Genomic DNA, 18,843 nt, shown 5'->3' on the forward strand with positions numbered 1-18,843 from the left:
TATTTGAGACTCTGAACACATATCTGCTCTGTCACTCTGAGACACTCGGGATAAGAGCGGTGGCAAACTGCCTTAAATGTAAATGAGCTCCGCATTGCAAACAGGTTTGCCCTCCGCTAATGTTGGTGGGAGGTCTATTGATTGAGCGGTTGTTGTTTCATAGTCAACGTCAACGGATCTGGAGCCGCTGTCTTTGGGCAACACGAGAGGAGGGGCTGATAATATTATTCTGCTGCCACAACCTAATATGCAGAGCCGATGCAAATCTTAACACCAATAACGTTCGTCTAAGTAGCATACGCTGGAAGAATTACAGACACCGCCGGGGAGATGTGCTCCCTTAATTCGAACCTCCGCCTCTCTGTTCCCAGGTTTATATCAGGACAACCGGGTTCAGGCAGCTTCAAACTGGGAGTTATATAGGGACACAAAAAGCACATAAATCATGGCAGCAATTAGCGACACACACCTCGCACACCCGATACCCAGCACACATGAACACAGCAGATAATCATAAAATATGGAAGCCATCATGCGGCTCTCAGTAGATACATCTCCAGAGGGCCCATTTTAAAAAATCCATTTACGTGCAACCCACTGTTGGCTTCGGAGTGTCTGTTTTATCCTTTATGTGTGTCTGTGTGTGTGTCTGTGTGTGTGTGTGTGTGTGTGTGTGTCTGTCAGTGGTCAGCCAGTTGAACTTCCATCGACCACCTTCGTTAGTCCTGCTTTCACAGCAGCAGCTCTGACATCCCCTTGACGTGCGTAACACACAATATGCACTTGCACTCACCTCTTGCCAACAAGCTGCCGGTGGATTTGGGGCGAAAACAGGTTTCTGGACAAGGAAAACAAACATAATTTGGAAATATGCAGGCAAGAAATCAAAGGAGTGTTTTGTTTCAGGGTTTTCTGTCCCTCTGATTATTGTGCTGAGTAGCAGCTGATAATCCTGTGATCGTATAGGCTTAAACTGGGGACTGACATTAATAGGATGTGACATGATTTCATCTGGTTGAAGTTTTTGATATTCCTTATATCTTGTCTCTCAGGGAAGGGAGGTGGTGGTGCGCGGGGCGTTTATTTAAAACAAGTATATATATATATATACAGTATATATATATAGGGAGGGCGGACAGGAATGTGCAAATGGAAATGCCGCTACCCCTGATATTTTAAAAGCCGCCCCAGAGTTCTCCACTCTTTTGGACTTGAAGAGCAGATAGGAATGATTATATGAACTTTCAGTAGGGCTGTGGAAGTCCACTTGATTTCATTACTGTCCTTGATTTTAAGTTATTAACAGGATAGTTTAACATCAATTTGCTTATTCGTCAAGAGTGAGATCAGAAGATAATTATGAATCAGAGCCCGGATAAGTAAGTAAGTAAGTCAAATTTATTTGTACAGCGCCTTTCGCAGACCAGGGTCACAAGGCGCTTCATAATTACAGTAAAACAATACACAGGTTAAGAAGTACATACACATTTAACTTTAAAAAAGGCCAAGACGACTCAATGACGATCATAGCAGCCCCAAGGCAATTAAACAAAAGCCTTAAAAATATAAGGGTCTTAAGTTTCTTTTTGAAGGAGTCAACAGACTCCATTGAGCGCAGGGAGAGCGGAAGATCGTTCCAAAGCCTGGGAGCAACAGCCTGGAAAGATCGGTCTCCTCTGGTCCGGAAATGGACGATAGATAATCTGTCGGTCTGATATATCAACGCGGAATTGCACGCTTCTTGGACCCCTCCTAAATAGCCATGGCCACTGCCACATTTATTATAACTTTCTTAAATCACCACTCCCGTGTGTTCGTATGATAACTGCACAATCTCGAGCGCCAGCACCGGGAAGCTCACCTCCACAACTAATATAACAAATGGACGGATTTACCTTTACAAGAAGGATTCATTTGTAAATGTCAGACAGAAAGGGACTATTTATTTCACAAAGGGCCATTCATTCATTACTTCCCGAGCGGCAAATGGGAGGCATCGGGCCTCTGGGGGACTGGGTTTGCTATCGCTAGCGGCCGTACTTTGAAAGTCATTCATCAGAACCATTTCCCCTTTCCCAAACTCTCCCCAGCTCAGCTGTCATGATGCTGCCGAGATGAATTAGCTGTGTCATCCCGTGCAGGCAGGGATACTCGCACTGGTCCTCGGGCTGCAAATCAAAAAGAATCTGCTCCATTCAGCCACAATACTTACACGGTGAGGCACCTGAATCTATTTTTAGATGAATGCAATGATGTTTCATACATGGTGGTGCTGCCAACTTACCATGCGTCAACAAGAGAGAGGCTGCTGGGAACTTCCTGTCCAGAGCACAGGGATGTTTAGTTCACCGAAGTTGGTATCCAATAGATTGATACCGCAGGCCAGCTATTCACAGTGTTTAAACATCTGATCTGAAGCTGGTTTGTGCTCTTTACACTGATATTACATCGTTTTTTTCGTTTTATGGGTTTTCAATGCAACAATAGGTTTCCCAAGCCAGTGCTTCACACGCTAGTTTTAAAACAGTTTTTAAAAAAATGGGTCAACATGGGATTTTTAAGAATAATTTCAGTATTTTTAGACGAAGCACACCCACGTGTTATACGTTTGTGCTGATGTTCTATGTATCGTATCAGCCACAAATGGTACACGTTGGGAGTGAGAACGGGTAGTTATATATATCACACATTAGTGACAAAAAAACTAAAGAAGAATCAGAATTAGAATCATAAATACAAAAGTCTTAAATCAGTTCACATATAATAATACAATCGAAGCACTAGTGGCTGAGATATTATGGGTCAACCCTTTTTGCACTTTACATGGAACCCCTGGCACAAGTAATAAGGGAACACTGCGATATAAAAAGAATTCTGATAAATAATAAGGAACATAAAATAGCATTGTATGCCGACAATGTACTCTTATATATCCGTGACCCAGATGTCTGCCTCCCTAACCTCTTAGATCACCTAGACCTATTCGGTACATATTCAGGATACAAGCTAAATATGCAAAAAAACACAAATATTACCATTTAACTACAATCCACTGCCCCTTATAAAGCAAAGGATACCCATTAATCAATTAAGCAATCAAATACCTTGGAATTTGTAGTGACTTGTATAAAAAAAACTATGATCAAAGAAGATCTAAGTAACTGGTCAACACCCGTATTCAATTTAAGTGCCAGAATTGACATTATGAAGATATCCATTTTACCTAGATTACTGTATTTATTTATGTCACTACCAATTTAAATCCCAGCCAGACAATTCCAGGATTGGGTCAGACAGATCTCCAGATTTATTTGGAACAGAAGGAAGCCATGGGTAAAATATAGCACGTTAACCATCAGTAAGGAGGGAGGTGGTATGTCCCTTCCTAACCTTAAAGACTATTCATCCATCCATCCATCCATTTTCAATACCGCTTATCCTCATTAGGGTCGCGGGGCGCTGGAGCCTATCCCAGCTGACATAGGGCGAAGGCAGGGGACACCCTGGACAGGCCGCCAGTCCATCGAGGGCACATGTAGGGACATACAACCATTCACTCTCACATTCACACCTATGGGCAATTTAGAGATCAATTAACCTGCAGCATGTCTTTGGACTGTGGGAGGAAGCCGGAGAGCCCGGAGAGAACCCACGCTGCCACGGGGAGAACATGCAAACTCCACACAGAAGGACCGCTCCGACCGGGAATTGAACCCACGGCCCTCTTGCTGTGAGGCGACAGTGCTAGCCACTACACCACCGTGCAGCCCAAGACTATTCATACTATGCCCAATTAAAAACAGTAGTTCTTTGGTGTGATAATGGCTACGAGGCTAAGTGGAAGGAGATGGAAAATGAACGCAAAGGGATCCCAGTACAAGCAATAATCGCAGATCGCAAATTAATGAGACAACCCCATTGTCTCATTTACCCTTCATATCTGGTTTGAAGTTATAAAGCAATTACATTTGTGGAACAAGTTAAGAAAACTCAGATGGCTTGCGTACGATACAGAATTTAAACCAAATAGTATAGAATCTAGATTCAGGTATTGGACGAACCAAGGTATTACTGCATTCTGCACAATAATGGACAAAAACTCATTGCAAAGCTTTCGGACATTGAAGGAAAAATCCAATTTGGAAAAAGTAGAATTATTTCAGATATTTACAATTACGGCATTACTTTTCAAAAGAAATTCGGAAAAATGAGGTAACTATAGAACATAATGAAATAATACAAGTGACAGTACAGGCATACATGAGTTGCTCTAAATCAGTCATTTCAAGCAGAGATGGGAGAAAGAACTAGAAGATGAAATACTCAGTCAGCAATGGGAGAATATGTGTGAAACCGTGTTTTCTACTTCCTGTTCTATGTACTGGTGTGAATTCGGGTGGAAGCACCTAGTTTGTTTCTCTATTTCCCCAAAAATGAAGACCCACTCAACTACATCAAACCATACATGCTGGAGAAATTGTGTAGGGAAGAGAGCAAATCACCACCATATCTTCTGGAGCTGCCCCAAAATACAAACATTCTGGGAGAGCACTTGGACAATTATGAAACATATTCTGGGGGCAACAAATTCTATTCACATGCAAAACACTTTATTTGGGCAATCTACCAGAATGAATAACTAGAAATGACAGGTACCTCCTGAAAATATTAACAGTAGCAGCAAAAAAAGCAATCACTCGTAAATGGTTACAAACTGACCCACCTTGATAGAAAACTGTAGTGAAACCATTAAAGAAATCCACAAGATGGAAAGAATGACCTTCCTTCTGAGACTAAGAAAGGACAAATACATAGGAAGATAGACAAAATGGACCAGATATATGTCAGAATAAGGAAATTGCCCTCCCTAACCTCACCGGTTGTTGGAGTGTGTGGGCTCTAGAGGCTCATTATCTCATAAAAAGACAAGCCATATTCTTAACTAAGATGTAACTCCATATATATATATTTAGATCCCAGTATAAAAAATCCTGTCACTAGAACTCTTTGAATATATTTTTTTATATCTGATGGTTTGACCCAAATTTATGGTTGACACGATTGACTGATCGTGTTGCATGGTTGTTCTGATTGTTGTTATTTTTGTCTATTTATTTTGTACTTATTTACTTGCTAAAACATTTACTTTTTATTACATTTTTAAGCAAGACTTGGCCAGATGCATGCTTAATTTCTTTTATCCTTCCTTACTTTCACAGGATTTATTTCTTGTCAAACTGTAAAAATACCTCAATAAAAAGATAATCCTTTATTCCACAGCGGGAACATTTGCATTATGCAACATATTGATATTGACTACAGCAACAAAGTGCAACAAAACATCAGCAGAAAACTAAACAAGTAAAATAAATAGTTTAACGGTAAAGGTGTAATAAATAAGTAAATTGCAAGAAAAAAAAATCAAAAATACAATATAAACATCAAAAGGTAATCGTGTAAAATTGGTGCCCCTTTACGTAGAAGCTTCAACTGTTTTCAGCTCGCCTCTTGACAATCTGAGCCTGAAACAGAGACATCTATTTGACAATATAAATCACTGTTTCTATTGTACTATTTAATAAATATAAGGCTTTATAATGTGTGTGAGTTTAGCAAGTTCTACTGAATCACAAACCAAGGACTTGCATGACCGACAGACACAATGTGGCTCTTAATACATGTTATGCTCCGAGTGCTGTCGCACAATATTCAGCTTTGATTCGGTGTCGCTGCCTGATGCTCTCTGTGTTCGAAGGCTCCCGAGCTACTTCCACTGACTCTCATCTCTTACATCTCCTTGCAGTATTTAACTCAACCATATAGCCCGGCAGATTGCCGAGCTATTGGAAAAGTGACCTTTGTGACACTTGTCCCTTACAGCAGATCATGTACACTACCATCCTCAATTGTTTCTGTAAATCACCACCTGCTCCTCTGTCAGCCCCCGCAGCTACAACCCCCACCGCCGCCGCTCCCCATGCCTCCACGCTGCTTCTCTTCCTTTGCGCTGTCCTCTCGCCAGCTCCCTCCCTCTGCGCCTGTTCCCTTGTGGATGCTTTGGTGGCAAACATTCCCAGCGGGAGACGGCAAAGAGACAACATCAACCGAGAGAAGCTGAGAGAATACGGAGATCACAGAGAGAGGGGAAGAAAGTGGGAGGCAGTGTGGTGAACAAAGGTGTGTGTGTGTGTGTGTGTGTGTGTGTGTGTGTGCGTGTGTGCGCGTGTGTGTGTGTGTGTGCGCTTTAAACGTTAAGACACACAACAGGAGAATTGGCAGAAGGCAGGGGAGTGGGTTGTATTTTTTGTTTGTTTGTCCTAGCATACAGGCAGGTGGGCTTTGTACCGTAAAAGTTGAGAGCGAACAGAGAGACAGGAGGTAACGACAGAGGTAGATTTCAACAGATAGCTGGAAGGAGGAAGGTCGGTGGGGAAGAGCTTGTTGCTCCCCTTGTGTCATGTAGTTTGACTCTAGACATGTCCCCACCCCATATCCCGACCCAGAATGACAGTTTGATGAACTGCCGAGTGCCTCGACAACCCAGAGCTCTCACAAACAAAACCCTGTGCCATCAGTGCATGCAGTCAGATGCACAGAGCGATGTAGACCCGAGGTTTGTTTACCCTTCAGCGTCCTCATATGCCAGAGAGGGTTTCCATGGCGTTCCCTGTTCAGATTCCATGATTTGTGATCTCAGCGGCTGAAATTTCAGTCCACAGACTCAGTGTGTTTCTTTTTATACTATTATATCTTAGCGTGAGCATAGATATATATATCTATGGAAATAGATATATAGATATATATATACATATGCAAAGGTAGATAACGGAACATGAATACACCACAAGCATGCAAACGTAAACCTGCACACCTTGGAAAAAGAGAACAGAGAAGCTCATGAAAAGAGTAAGGAAATAAAAGAATAAGAAAATAAATACATACAAAGATCACATCAGCGCATTTGTATGTAGCGCATGTATTTAGCCATAAATACATGACAGGTCAGAACTATCCGGCAGGTAGCTCTGTGATGATTTTTCAATTTTTTTTTCATTTGCATTACCAGTTTAAATACTGAAAAGAAAAAAAAATAGAAAGACTGCATTTTTGCCCTGTGCACACACTGCATGCCAACAAGTCTAATCCGGCCTGGCAGGCTAGAAAAACGTATAAGATGTGACGTCAAGTGGCAGCTTTTAAATGTTGGTGATTGTCGGGCGTTTTTTTCGTTTGTCTTCAGTCGGCTTTTAAGCATTCGCTGCTTCACTGGTTTCACTGATTGAAATTGAAGTCTGTTTCTCATTTAGAGGAACTGTCAAAGCAAAAATCCACTCCCAAAAAATATAGCCATCAACTGATTACTCTTATTCACATTAGCTCCTCGCGATTCTATGTTGTATTTAATGGCCCGCGATGGGAGATTCACGACATCAGTATGCAATGGATACTGACATTTGTGGACCGAGAATGTTTTCGTAATTACATCCCTTTTTGTTTCCTTGTAGTGCTGCTGACGAGTCTGGACTTCGAAACGTGTCCATAAATTCATTCACCCGGCATTCCGTGTGTTAATGAAAGCCCCCATCAGCTTTATGTTCATCAGCTCAAGGATTTGTCTCCACAACGTCATTGAAATGACTCGGCGAAAAGACGGATTCACACCGAAATTAAGTTGAGGCTGGCGTTGATTATAGTAATGCCAAAAGCTTTGAGAAGCAGATCAATCAAACAGGATATTTATTTCTGATGCGTAGGTATTAAAAGTATGAATACGTCTCAAGGTCTCCTAACGAATATCCTTGTTTGTTGTCATAATGGGTTCATTAGTGAAACTCTTCAACCGCGGTGTCATAGCAACGTGCATTCGTTGTTCTGTTGGCGTAACACTTGCTGTTGAATTGTGTGTCTCATGTCAGTACATTATTATCCCTTCACCCTGACGGATTAGCTTGTTGCTCTGAACCTCTCCTCCGATACGTGTCTCTGTTGATGAGCTGGCCCGGGGGGGGAAACAGGGTCAAACAGATGCTGCTAAAGGCCAAAGGTGTCAGGATCCATTTCTGGCCTGTTCACACGCACTGCCCACCAAAGTCTGAAATAATCAGCGTGAAGCCACCGTGGGACCGCAGTTGAGTAACGGTTCTCTGTCACACCAACACCAGTTAAAACATGAGTAATCGCCCATGTAGAAGACATAAGTGCCCTCAGGGGGAGTGGGGGCGTTATGACGTGTGTCACAGTGAAACAGGCCGCATGAGAATGCAAGTGAAAAGTACGAGTAAGAAGGCCGTAATCCAAAAAACATGGGGAGAGATTAAACTCCTGCTGGTTGCCTGATCTCATCTGTTAATAGTGCTTCACTCTCCTGTCATGTGCACTAGCATGTAGCACGTCTGTGGGTTTATGAGATATAGGACAAAAAGAAAAAAGTCCAAAGTAGGAGATTATAGTGCGATTATTGTTGGCTTTACCCCAATCTTTCCCTCACTTAAACCCAATAACATAACCACAATCTTCTCTGGACCTAAAGCCTTGGTTACACTCACAAAAGGAATTGTACACCGACAACTGCGGACACCACGGATGCTTAGTGGTTCTGTCTGTACTGTCCGCTGTGTTGGACTTGTTTCACACATGAGCAAGTCCCGGGGGGTATGCGGACTACCGCACAGAGCCTTGGCGTACATCCTGTGAAGACGAAATTGACGTCAAACGTTGGCTTAAAACATCCCTTAGTTGCTACACACAAACAAAGATAGTACACAACTATTAAACTATAACTTTGTTACAAGTCACACTCGCACCATTGCTAAATGGAAGCCATGACGGAACAGGAAACAGGAGCGGCCGTGCGTTCGGGCCCAGCTGTATTAACCTGCCAGTGGACCCCGGGGCAACGTTTTCTCTCTGTAATGTCTTCAGCTCCATGCTGAAATACTGCCTGATCCCCGGTGTGCTGTGTAGAAATTTGAGATCCACCAAAACACTGGGACCCCCTTCAAGACCTCATGATCAGGTGCTCCAGCAGGACCCACCCTAAAACCCTTATTATGTAACTTAATACATCATGATTTGTGGTGCATTTTCAAATTTGAATCATTTGGACATATGGACAAACCATTTGACACACAGTTTCAGTTGTCAATTAATCCGCACGTCTTTGCCAAATATTTGGTCGTAACTTTGTGAATTACTGACTATACTTGCAGCGTTCGTTGGTGAGCTGACAGATAGTCAGTCACAATCGCTCTCAGAGCTCCTCTCTATTTACATTGAATGTTTTCAGCTTGTGCTTTTATCCAAATCAACAAGAAGTGCATTCGACCATGTGGGTACAACCCGATGGACTGACGGACCTCAAGTGCTACATTTAGAGACAGTAAAGCAGTTTTATTTCCACTCTACCGGACTGTTTACCCCCCCCTGGACATTTGTTCAACACCATTTTAAATACTCATTGAAGCGTATTGTCTCGTTAGCTTGTTCACTAATGAGGCAATATGCTCATGCAGTTTATTCTAACCATTTGTACCATCGACATGTCTCATAAGCTTTTACTCTGTTTTAATCAGAGGAGGTTGAATAAAGGGTAAAATGGTCAGAGTTCACCAAAGATTTACTTCACCATGAGACCGAATCCACTTAAAACTGATTCTGATTTTTGCTTTTTTAAATGCTTGTGTAACCAAGTCTTAAGACGGGAGCAGTTGCCCTCCATTGTCTGGTCGGGTATCCAGCCTTCCACCCACATTAGCTCAACGTCTTTGAAGGAGATGTTGAATGTGAAAGGCTGTCGATTCTAAACCTTCGTCACAGTTTAACATCGAACATTTTCCGAACTCCTTTGACATTTTAATTTGGCATGTCAGTAGTTATGCTTTTTATAGTTTTCAGTGCGTAATGAGGGGTTATTACATTTAAGTTGTTGTGAGTTTATCTTTTACCTCCAAAGAAAGTGGTTTGATAATCTGGCTAAACAGTTGGCTTTTTTACAACCTGCCTAATGGTCTGATTGTTGGAAGGACTTTTCATTGTCACCATGTTCCCTGAACTCAGCAATTACCTGAGTTGCAAGAAAACTGATTTGCATTCTTTCTTCTCTCGTTCACTTACATCCTTTTCTTCTCACCTCTTTTACCCAAATCACTCAGTAAACCACACACACACACACACACAATGTGCCCAAAAGTAGGAGCAGACAGAGAGAATCAGGCCTGCATGTTGTCCATCTTTTTCTCTGGATTAGAACACTGTGTGATGATGAGCAACCAAGCATGAACCACCACTTAATCAACACCACCGGGAGAGAGAGAGAGAGAGAGAGAGAGAGAGAGAGAGAGAGAGAGAGAGAGAGAGAGAGAGAGAGAGAGAGAGAGAGAGAGAGAGAGAGAGAGAGTGAGAGAGTGTGTTCCAAAACATTTTGTCAATGATGCGTTCCCACCTGTGTTGAAACAGGTTTCCTTCCAACTGCCACACAAAAACAAAGCAACATTAAATCTAAGTTGGGTGTTGGGAGATGCTTTTAAAATGCACAACATGATTTGCATTTTACCAGAAGCATCTTGACCTTTTAGTTTTTCCTCCTGAACATTTCACATATTTCACAGAAACACGTCAGAGATGTGTGACGGACGGGAATGTCAACCAGTTCGTTGAAACCGGAGTGTTGCCAAAATGCCCAGTGAACGTTTTTTTGTTTTTTCTGCACTGCAATAATTAAGATTCAACTAGTGGAACAGTAATGAAATAGACTACAGCCTCCACAGTATTGTCCTCTGTGATGCAGCGCTCAGTTTTGAGGAATAATGCAAATTGTGAGCCAGGAGGGATTAACACCATACGTGCGTGTGCGTGTGTTTGTTTGTGTGCGCGTGTGCGTGTGCGTGTGCGTGTGTGTGTGTTTGTTGGCTGAGGTTGGAGATGGGGAAAGTGAGGATCAAGATTGGGAGGCAGAAGACAGGCATGTGTAATATGACGTGATGTGATTTTGACCAAATAATCCATCCTCTCTGGAGCATTTATTTCGATCTCCAGAGACTAACTGTTTGCAATTTTGATGAATAATCCGTGTGACTCCTGTTGCTGCACAGTCTTGCACTAAATCAACCCCCCCCCCCCCCCCCCCCCCCCCTACCGCCCCCCCAGTCAAGCCCATGAAGCGTTGTGCGACTAACAAAATACCCCCCCCATCACCACAAGCTGCTCAGAGAGGAGCGAGCACAGCTCTCGCTCTCTCCCTCTCTCCCTCTCTCCCTCTCTCCCTCTCTCCCTCTCTCCCTCTCTCCCTCTCTCCCTCTCTCCCTCTCCAAAGTCTCTGAGACACAGCAGCCATCTGCGAGCGCAGAGGCGAGTTTGGGCTCATTCGCTGTGGCCACAGCGGCACCGGTGTCGAGAACGCGCGCGCGCGCGCGAGCCCTTTCCTCCAAAATGTGCCAGTGCGACTCAACGGGATCGAAACCGAGACCGGGCTCCCTCGCCGAAGCCGGCAAGCTCTTCTTGAAACACACCACCCTGCACGGCCTGAGGCACATCTTCCTCAGCGGCTCCTACCCACGGAGGGTCGCGTGGCTGCTGGCTTTCGTGGCAGCGTTGGCTCTGCTCTTCACCTGGTCCTCCAACCGAGTGCGCTACCTGCTCTCCTCGCCCGTGTACAGCAAGGCGCACATGGTGTACGCCAAGCGACTCGTTTTCCCAGCCGTCACCATCTGCAACCAGAACCTCCTGCTGCCGCGGCGCATGAAGAAGACGGACATATTCAGCGCGGGGAGGTGGCTGGGGCTCTTCGGGAGGAACTGGCAGGTCTCCCCCGCTGCGAGGGAGGCGCTCACGCCTCTGGGGGACGGCGGAGGGGGCGAGCCTCCCTGGTCCCCGCTGTCTCGGATTCTGGACTTCAACCACTTTCTTCCTCCCCCCGCGGAGTCCCAGCCGTCCATGAGGCAGCTGCTGGACCGGCTGGGCCACCAGCTGGAGGAGATGCTGTTGTACTGCCGGTACCAGGGAGAGCTCTGCGGGCCGCGTAATTTCAGCACCGTGAGTGTGTCGCCAAAGTTCAATTCTTTGTTTCAACCACCCCCCCCTCCCCTCCCAACAGGTTGATGCAGCTGTTAGAGGTGGATGCAGCTGTTTCGGTTACTGGGCTGAGTCAGGAGGTGAACCCGTAGTAATTGCTTGTCTCCGTAGCTTGTGTGCGTTTGCGCGCACGCATATGGACTCGTGGAGCGATTCATGTTCTTTGGACACATGCAGTCAGCAGGCTGCACACATTGAGCATTCCTTTGCACCGTTCCGGTAGTGAGAAGCAGCTCACTCCAAATAGGCTTCTTTTGAAATGCAATGGTCCTGTGTTGTAGTCTATAGGAATCTATAGATGTACTTTACATAATTGGATTCAAGCTCAAAGCCTATATATCTCCTGTCGTTGTATTACATTGACTTGAAGACTTGAAGTCTTGATGTGACATTTGCGTTTTAAAAAAAGATTATTGGATGGTATATTTTCATATGCATCAGTTATTTTGTTATTCACTCTCTCTCTCTCTCGCTCTCTCTCGCCCTCATTTATTCCCACTCTCTTTTTGTTTCACTCGTTCGCCCATCGACACTGTGGAAAGTTATGTCACCAAACAGTATCAGAAGTCGAATCATTTCACTGGAGATCATTGCAGTCTTCTGCGGTCACCATATATGGTCCGAACGGGTCCCTCTCTTCTCGTCCATCACTGCTGGATCAATGTGGTTACAAGCCGATGCTCACGAGAGACCAATTTGCCCCTATTGAAGCCTTTTGATTCATTTAGCGAGGCTTTACAACAACAGTTAACGCTGGCCTCATTGGTAAACTGCAGCCACATTGATTGCACTCCATCATCGTGTGTGAATGCCAGCCTTCCACTCTCTCTCTCCCACCTCATTACCCAAATTTGTTTTTAGTTAAGTAGATTTTCTTCCGGTGTTTGAAACAGTTTGATGTTGGGAAAATCCGTTGCCGTTTGCAGCTGGGTTATTTTATGTTTTGAGGGAAATGTATAATTTGCTTGCTACTGTTGCAGCCCCTCAGGCTCTGTGTCAAACCACATCCCCGAAATAATGCATCAAGCAGAAGCTTTTTTTTCCACCAAAAATATATATGTAACTCGTCCTCAAAGCAACTTATCACAGTCAAACACATGTCTTCCTCCCAACATCTTTAGGAACGCTCCATGTCGTGCAGAGTATTTTAAAGGGTGAACCAGCAACACGCAACCTATTTCTGAGATGAACATAATGCTGAGGTTTAACTTTTGGGGATATGTGCTTGTGCATAGATAATCGATGATGCCCTGCTTGGCCTCGGGGTGGGTAACAGGAGCTGTCGCCATGAGTCAGACCAACAGAATCACATCACACAGAAGTGAGGTGTGAAGGAGGAAGACGAGCCCGTCTACATACAATAGGTCTCAGGATGTATTGACTTTTTGTGCTGGAACCCCCCATGTTGCCGAGTCGCTCTAGAACCTCTATAAATTTGGTCCACTGGCCTTGTCGATCCATCCCTCGCTGCATGCGGCTGCTCCATCCTTCTGTATCTGGGTTTCAGACATTGATTTCGATTGCAAAATCCATCCGAGAACATGCGGTCAGTGTCCGTCCCCCCCCCCCCCCCCCCCCCCTGCACCCTATTGATTGGCGGCTTTCCCCCTTAAATCCTATAAGGAAGTCCAACTGAAGGTGTATTAAATCCGCCTGGAAAATCAGTGTAGTTGGTGCTTTTCTTTTTGTCGATTTGTGGATGAAATGTTCAGAGAGAACTCCACCCTTACACTAAAAAGCTCCCGCTTCTGGCAAAAGTAGTATTTTTGCTCTTCATCTGATACAAATAACTGACCAGACATTCAGAGCTTTAGTATAGTTCATGTTTACAGAATAGCTACAATGCTGTGTCATCAGAGATAAAGTTTCCTCCGTCTAAAACTGCAATATTGAACTTCACGTATTGGTCGCTTCCTCCAGACTTGTGGATCTGCGATGTTGCTTTTTAAACCTGCATTAGTTGATGTTTTGGCTACTTGGTGGCGGCACTACAAGTTATAAACGCAACATGGACATATTGCCTATTTACACATCCAGCAGACACAGAACAACATCCACATTCATTTGGAGTAATGTATCAGGCCACCTGATGAATGTGAGTCCAATGGTTTGCTTAGTTTTGGTCTCCACCTCCTGTTGAAGTAAATATATGACACTTAAGCTGCTAAATGCACCACTTTGACTATGTCACTAATCACTAACTTTGTGTTTGGGGCTGGGCAGGAAATACACATGGAAATACACATTTTATTTAACAGGTGTCACACCTGTTCTCTGACAACTAGTCAGGTGGACATAAAAACCTAATATATAATCTCACAATGTCTTATTTCAACGTCCATTTCGTAGCTCTTCTGGGGGCTTTTGTGAGTATCACACAGTTCTCAAAATTAAATGTGTTCAGTCGCCATCAAACTTCGCATGATTCATATCACCTCTGGGACTTTTCATCCATATTGCCGTAAAAAAGTTCAATCTTGATTTAAAAAAAATAAAATAAACTCACCTGCATGATATGCAGGGAAGCTCCACAAGAACTAAATTGAATTTGAGGCGAGATTATTTTTGAGGCATGTTTTAGAAGTTCAAATCTGTGGCATGTTTTTATTGTTTTGTATTGGATTGTATTTCAGCGTAAGATGTGAACGTTCCCTCCACATGCCGACAAAGTAAAATGACAGAAAGTGGAACACTAAATTGGCCCACTTCATTATCTAGTCATTAATTGCTGTGTTTGCTGTTGTAAATGAATTATACAGCATATAACATAATCAGCATCAGTACATCCTATTTTTAGCTGAGTTGATTCAGTGGCGAGTGCGACCCAGACGATCTTTCTTGCCTGTTTTTTGTAGCTCCCACAACAAGTCGCACCTTCGTGCTCAGCGCGGATTTTGAAATCAATAGATCGGAGGAAAAGTGGTTCCCTGGCAACTTTAGGGAACAGCTTGTGCATCCATGTCATATTGTCATGTGAAAGAAAGCCGAGGGCCATCTCCACAGTCTGGGGTTGTGTGTCTGAATTATTTATCGAAGACATTTCAACACCCTGCGAGAACAAGAGAGGGTGATGTCTCTCTCAGTGCTTTACCTCCTCCGAGGGGGTCGGTTTAAATATTTAATTCCTGCATTTACAAGTTCAGAAGACACGGTGGTTCTACCTTTAAATGCAATGTATACAGTGTGGAGGTCTGATTTATCTCGTCAGAAAAAATCTGCCGAGGCATCACCTATAATTGCTCACCCCCGAATGCTAAATTTGAGCAAAAGTGTTTACCATCGCCGAGTAGAGCCATTCAATACCGCTCCGATTGCACCACTTCATTTTGAATTCATTCATTTAGAATTTTTTTTTTTTTAACCAGAAGAGCTCCTGTTGAATTGTGAAAAAGCATTTGTGGAAATATTGTGTTGCACAAAACCCGGAATAAGACAGGCAGAGGCTGTTCGATCGTCAGACATTAAGAAGCACGTTGAGTCTGAGCACAAGCCTCAAAGCTGCAGAACACAATGAAGACCCTGACTCTCCAAGGTCACCCAGCCGCTGCTGCTCTTCACTCAATTCAGCCAGCACAATCTCCCGGTTACCACAGCAACTCTTGACGACGGGCCTCACTCACCACGTTATCAACACAAACGGGGAGAGGTGGCGAGCAAGGGGGGCTGGATGCACACGTGCACTCAAAATACTGTACGTACACTATATTATACTCTTGCACAAACCGTGTGCGCATCCGCACAAAAATACCAACACTGTTCTTTTGATGCATATCTGCCAAATGCTTTGTGGTTGTCAGTGCGTGCGGCGTATCCTCTGTCACTGAATGTTCAGACTTGTCTCCTGAACAATCGGTCATTGTTAGCTGTAGACAGTTGCAAAGCATGGAATGAAATTGGCTCAAGAGATGGTTGTTTTTTTGATTTAACGTTGGCTGTTGCAGGATCTCATCGGGAAAATCTGTGCACATAAAAGTCTCGAAGGCCTTTTCGTCTGCACGGTTTTGCCCATCCTCGATATCAGATCTTTTTGTGCAGGTGGTGCTTTGATATCATAAGATTCCCCTGCTTTTTATTCCTGAGAATAATCACAAACAGTTATCTAATTATGGTGAGAGGCGAGATGGATTCCAGGGGCTTGTTATTGATGTCTGTCTCGAACCCTGCTCCTGGAGTCACTGCACATAGTTGAGTGTTGCAGACACGGTTTCAGACTCAGGTTTTTCACATCTTATATTGGGACCAAATATCAGAAGGCTTTTTATTACATTTCACCACTTTGTTTCTTCAAAGGTCCCATTTACGCGTACTCTGGGAGGCAATCCATTGTGATCCCCGCTCCATTCTTTCCCACACACTTGACTGAACATAATTCACATAATACAAACTTTTTCCTTTGTGAGACATGAGTGCTCCATGCATCTGGTGTGTGTGACATTTGAATAATTTGTCATGTAGTGCTAATGTCTGACTCATGCTTTAATATTTACCACTTTATGTGTTTCTCCAAGGTCATCACAATCACAAGGAATAAAACCATCTAAAAGGAAAAAAATGCACTTTCTTCAAGTTATCTGTGTTGTGACGAAGTTATTTGTGTCGCTATCTCACATCTTTGCTATCTCACATCTCTATTGCATCGGTTGTATTGTATCTCTAGTGGACAAAGAGTGGAGGACAAAAAGGACAATTATTTCAGTTATTACTTTTCTCCTCCCATTGTCATTTCTTCTCCTCGAGCCCCTCCTCCACTTCCTTTTTACCATTTCCTCATATGAATGTCGAAATGTTGAAGGTTAATGATAAGTTAATTGTGAGCGAGGATGCTCTGATGCATAGCTCACAATCATGTGGCTTGACAACAAAGTAAAGGAAGGTTTTTATTTTGGATCCGGGCCATGGCTTTCCATTTCCTAATGTCTATGATTCAATTACACATCCATTAGATCGCTGGCAATCATGTCTTTGCCAATAGATCCGTTTTTTTTTCTTTTCTGCTGCGCTCTCCAGTATTACTGTTCGGTGTATTCCTGATCCACCACTAATGAGACAGAAAACATTCCCGACATGTAATCCGAAGGCAGGTATAGTTATGATTTGATGAGGCTGCACCATGTTCATTGCACTCCAAGTTGCATCTGCAGATTTGTGTTATACTGTGGAGATAAAAGTGTCAGCGGAGCATGTTTCGCACGCTTGATCTGGCCTCCTTTTTACAGGATGCTTTGAATGCGGTTGGGAGAGAAAAAGAGTAGACTCGTTCACTGGTTCTATATCTTCTTAAAAGTGAAAATGTTATCATTTTGTTAGTTTTCTATTATAAGTAACCAAATATTTGTTAGATGTACAAAACAAGAGATTTATAAACACATTTGGGGTATTTTGGTGAGCTTGTTTTCCGGTCGATTTGTTTTGAAAATAATCGCCAGATTGAATAATGTAAATAACAATATTTGGTAATTATTAGAGCTGCAATAGAACTTTTTTTAATAATCAATTGATCTGCAAAATTCAGAAAAACAGTAAACAAATTCCCATTGTAATATCCCAGTGCCCAACAGTCCAAAGCCCCAAAATATATGACAAATAAATGTAGAAGATATTCCCATTTAGACATTTACTTTGCTGTTTTGGATTTTCTGTCAACTGACTAATTGATGAATTGACTAATTGCTTCAGCTCTAATAATAATCATCGCTCCTTACTTAAAAAACAGAAATCGCTACCTTCTCTTTCATGTAAACAGTCCGTAGCTGAAGTTCTGGGAAGAACCTCAATCTCTCTTGGCAAGATTTACTCTGATGCCAGAAATAATCGTTGTTATGTGAGGATCCCACTCTGAAATAAAAGTCATGTCATATTCACTCCAGCACATACTGTGTCATGCAGCACTGAGAGGGGTGAAGGCTCAGTTTGTCAACAGCATCTCAACACGAGACCTCTGAGGTCTGCGGATGACAGCATAATGAGAACCGGTAACTGTAACGGTGCTTCTCAGATGCTTCTGAAACAATCCCCTGCTCTGCACAACCTTTATCTCTTTTTACGGGTTTAACGCTCGCAGCTGCAAGCTGAGATTTCCACTTCACGGTCAAAACTGCGGCGCAGCCTTCATGCTGCCTTTCTCTCCTGTCGTCTTGTTGTGGCCTGGTATCACTAAAACCACTGTCTCTTTGTGTATTTCAGATATTCACGCGCTATGGGAAGTGCTACACCTTTAATTCAGGCCAAGATGGACATCCCGTCATGGTGACGATGAAAGGTGGGATGGGCAACGGCCTCGAACTGATGTTGGATATCCAGCAGGATGAGTACTTGCCTGTATGGGGAGAGACTGGTAAGCTTCCTCTGAGGATGCATCACATGAAACATCCTGCTCCCAGTACTAAAGACCTCAGCTAACACCCTTGCCCTTAATATAGATATATATTTCTTCTTTTGTCTGTGTTCTATCATCAATCAATTTAAACCAGTAACACATATACTCCTATATACACATCTTAACTAAGTGTGTTCGGTATATTATACCATTATTATTCAAATAGCCCTGGTGGTTGAGGAGATAATATGGATTTAGTATGGGTATGCAAACCATTCGCAATTTTTGAGAAAACACAGATTGGGGTTAAAAGGTTAAGTGAGGGCTCTGAATTTCAAAGAGATTAATCTCTTCTTAATTAAACACCAAAGTATCTGGATATGTTCAGTGGTGGTGCTCTAAGAACTCTCAGGGGGAAAACCCTATCCCAGGGATCCCTCTAATTCCTGAGCTAGAGG

At 43.3% G+C, this 18,843-nt stretch overlaps 1 protein-coding gene across 2 annotated transcripts in view; it reads left to right on the forward strand.

The window, feature by feature from the left end:
* asic1b (acid-sensing (proton-gated) ion channel 1b) overlaps positions 1-18,843 on the forward strand; it is a 145,462-nt gene that overhangs the window by 107,351 nt on the left and 19,268 nt on the right. For both annotated transcript variants that reach the window (XM_034533000.1, XM_034532999.1), the window contains one exon: positions 18,253-18,403. In XM_034533000.1, coding sequence (XP_034388891.1) covers positions 18,253-18,403 — 151 coding nt within the window. The remainder of the gene's footprint in view (positions 1-18,252; positions 18,404-18,843) is intronic.

Source organism: Cyclopterus lumpus, chromosome 5, assembly GCF_009769545.1.
Source record: "Cyclopterus lumpus isolate fCycLum1 chromosome 5, fCycLum1.pri, whole genome shotgun sequence".
NCBI classification, from domain to species: domain Eukaryota; kingdom Metazoa; phylum Chordata; class Actinopteri; order Perciformes; family Cyclopteridae; genus Cyclopterus; species Cyclopterus lumpus.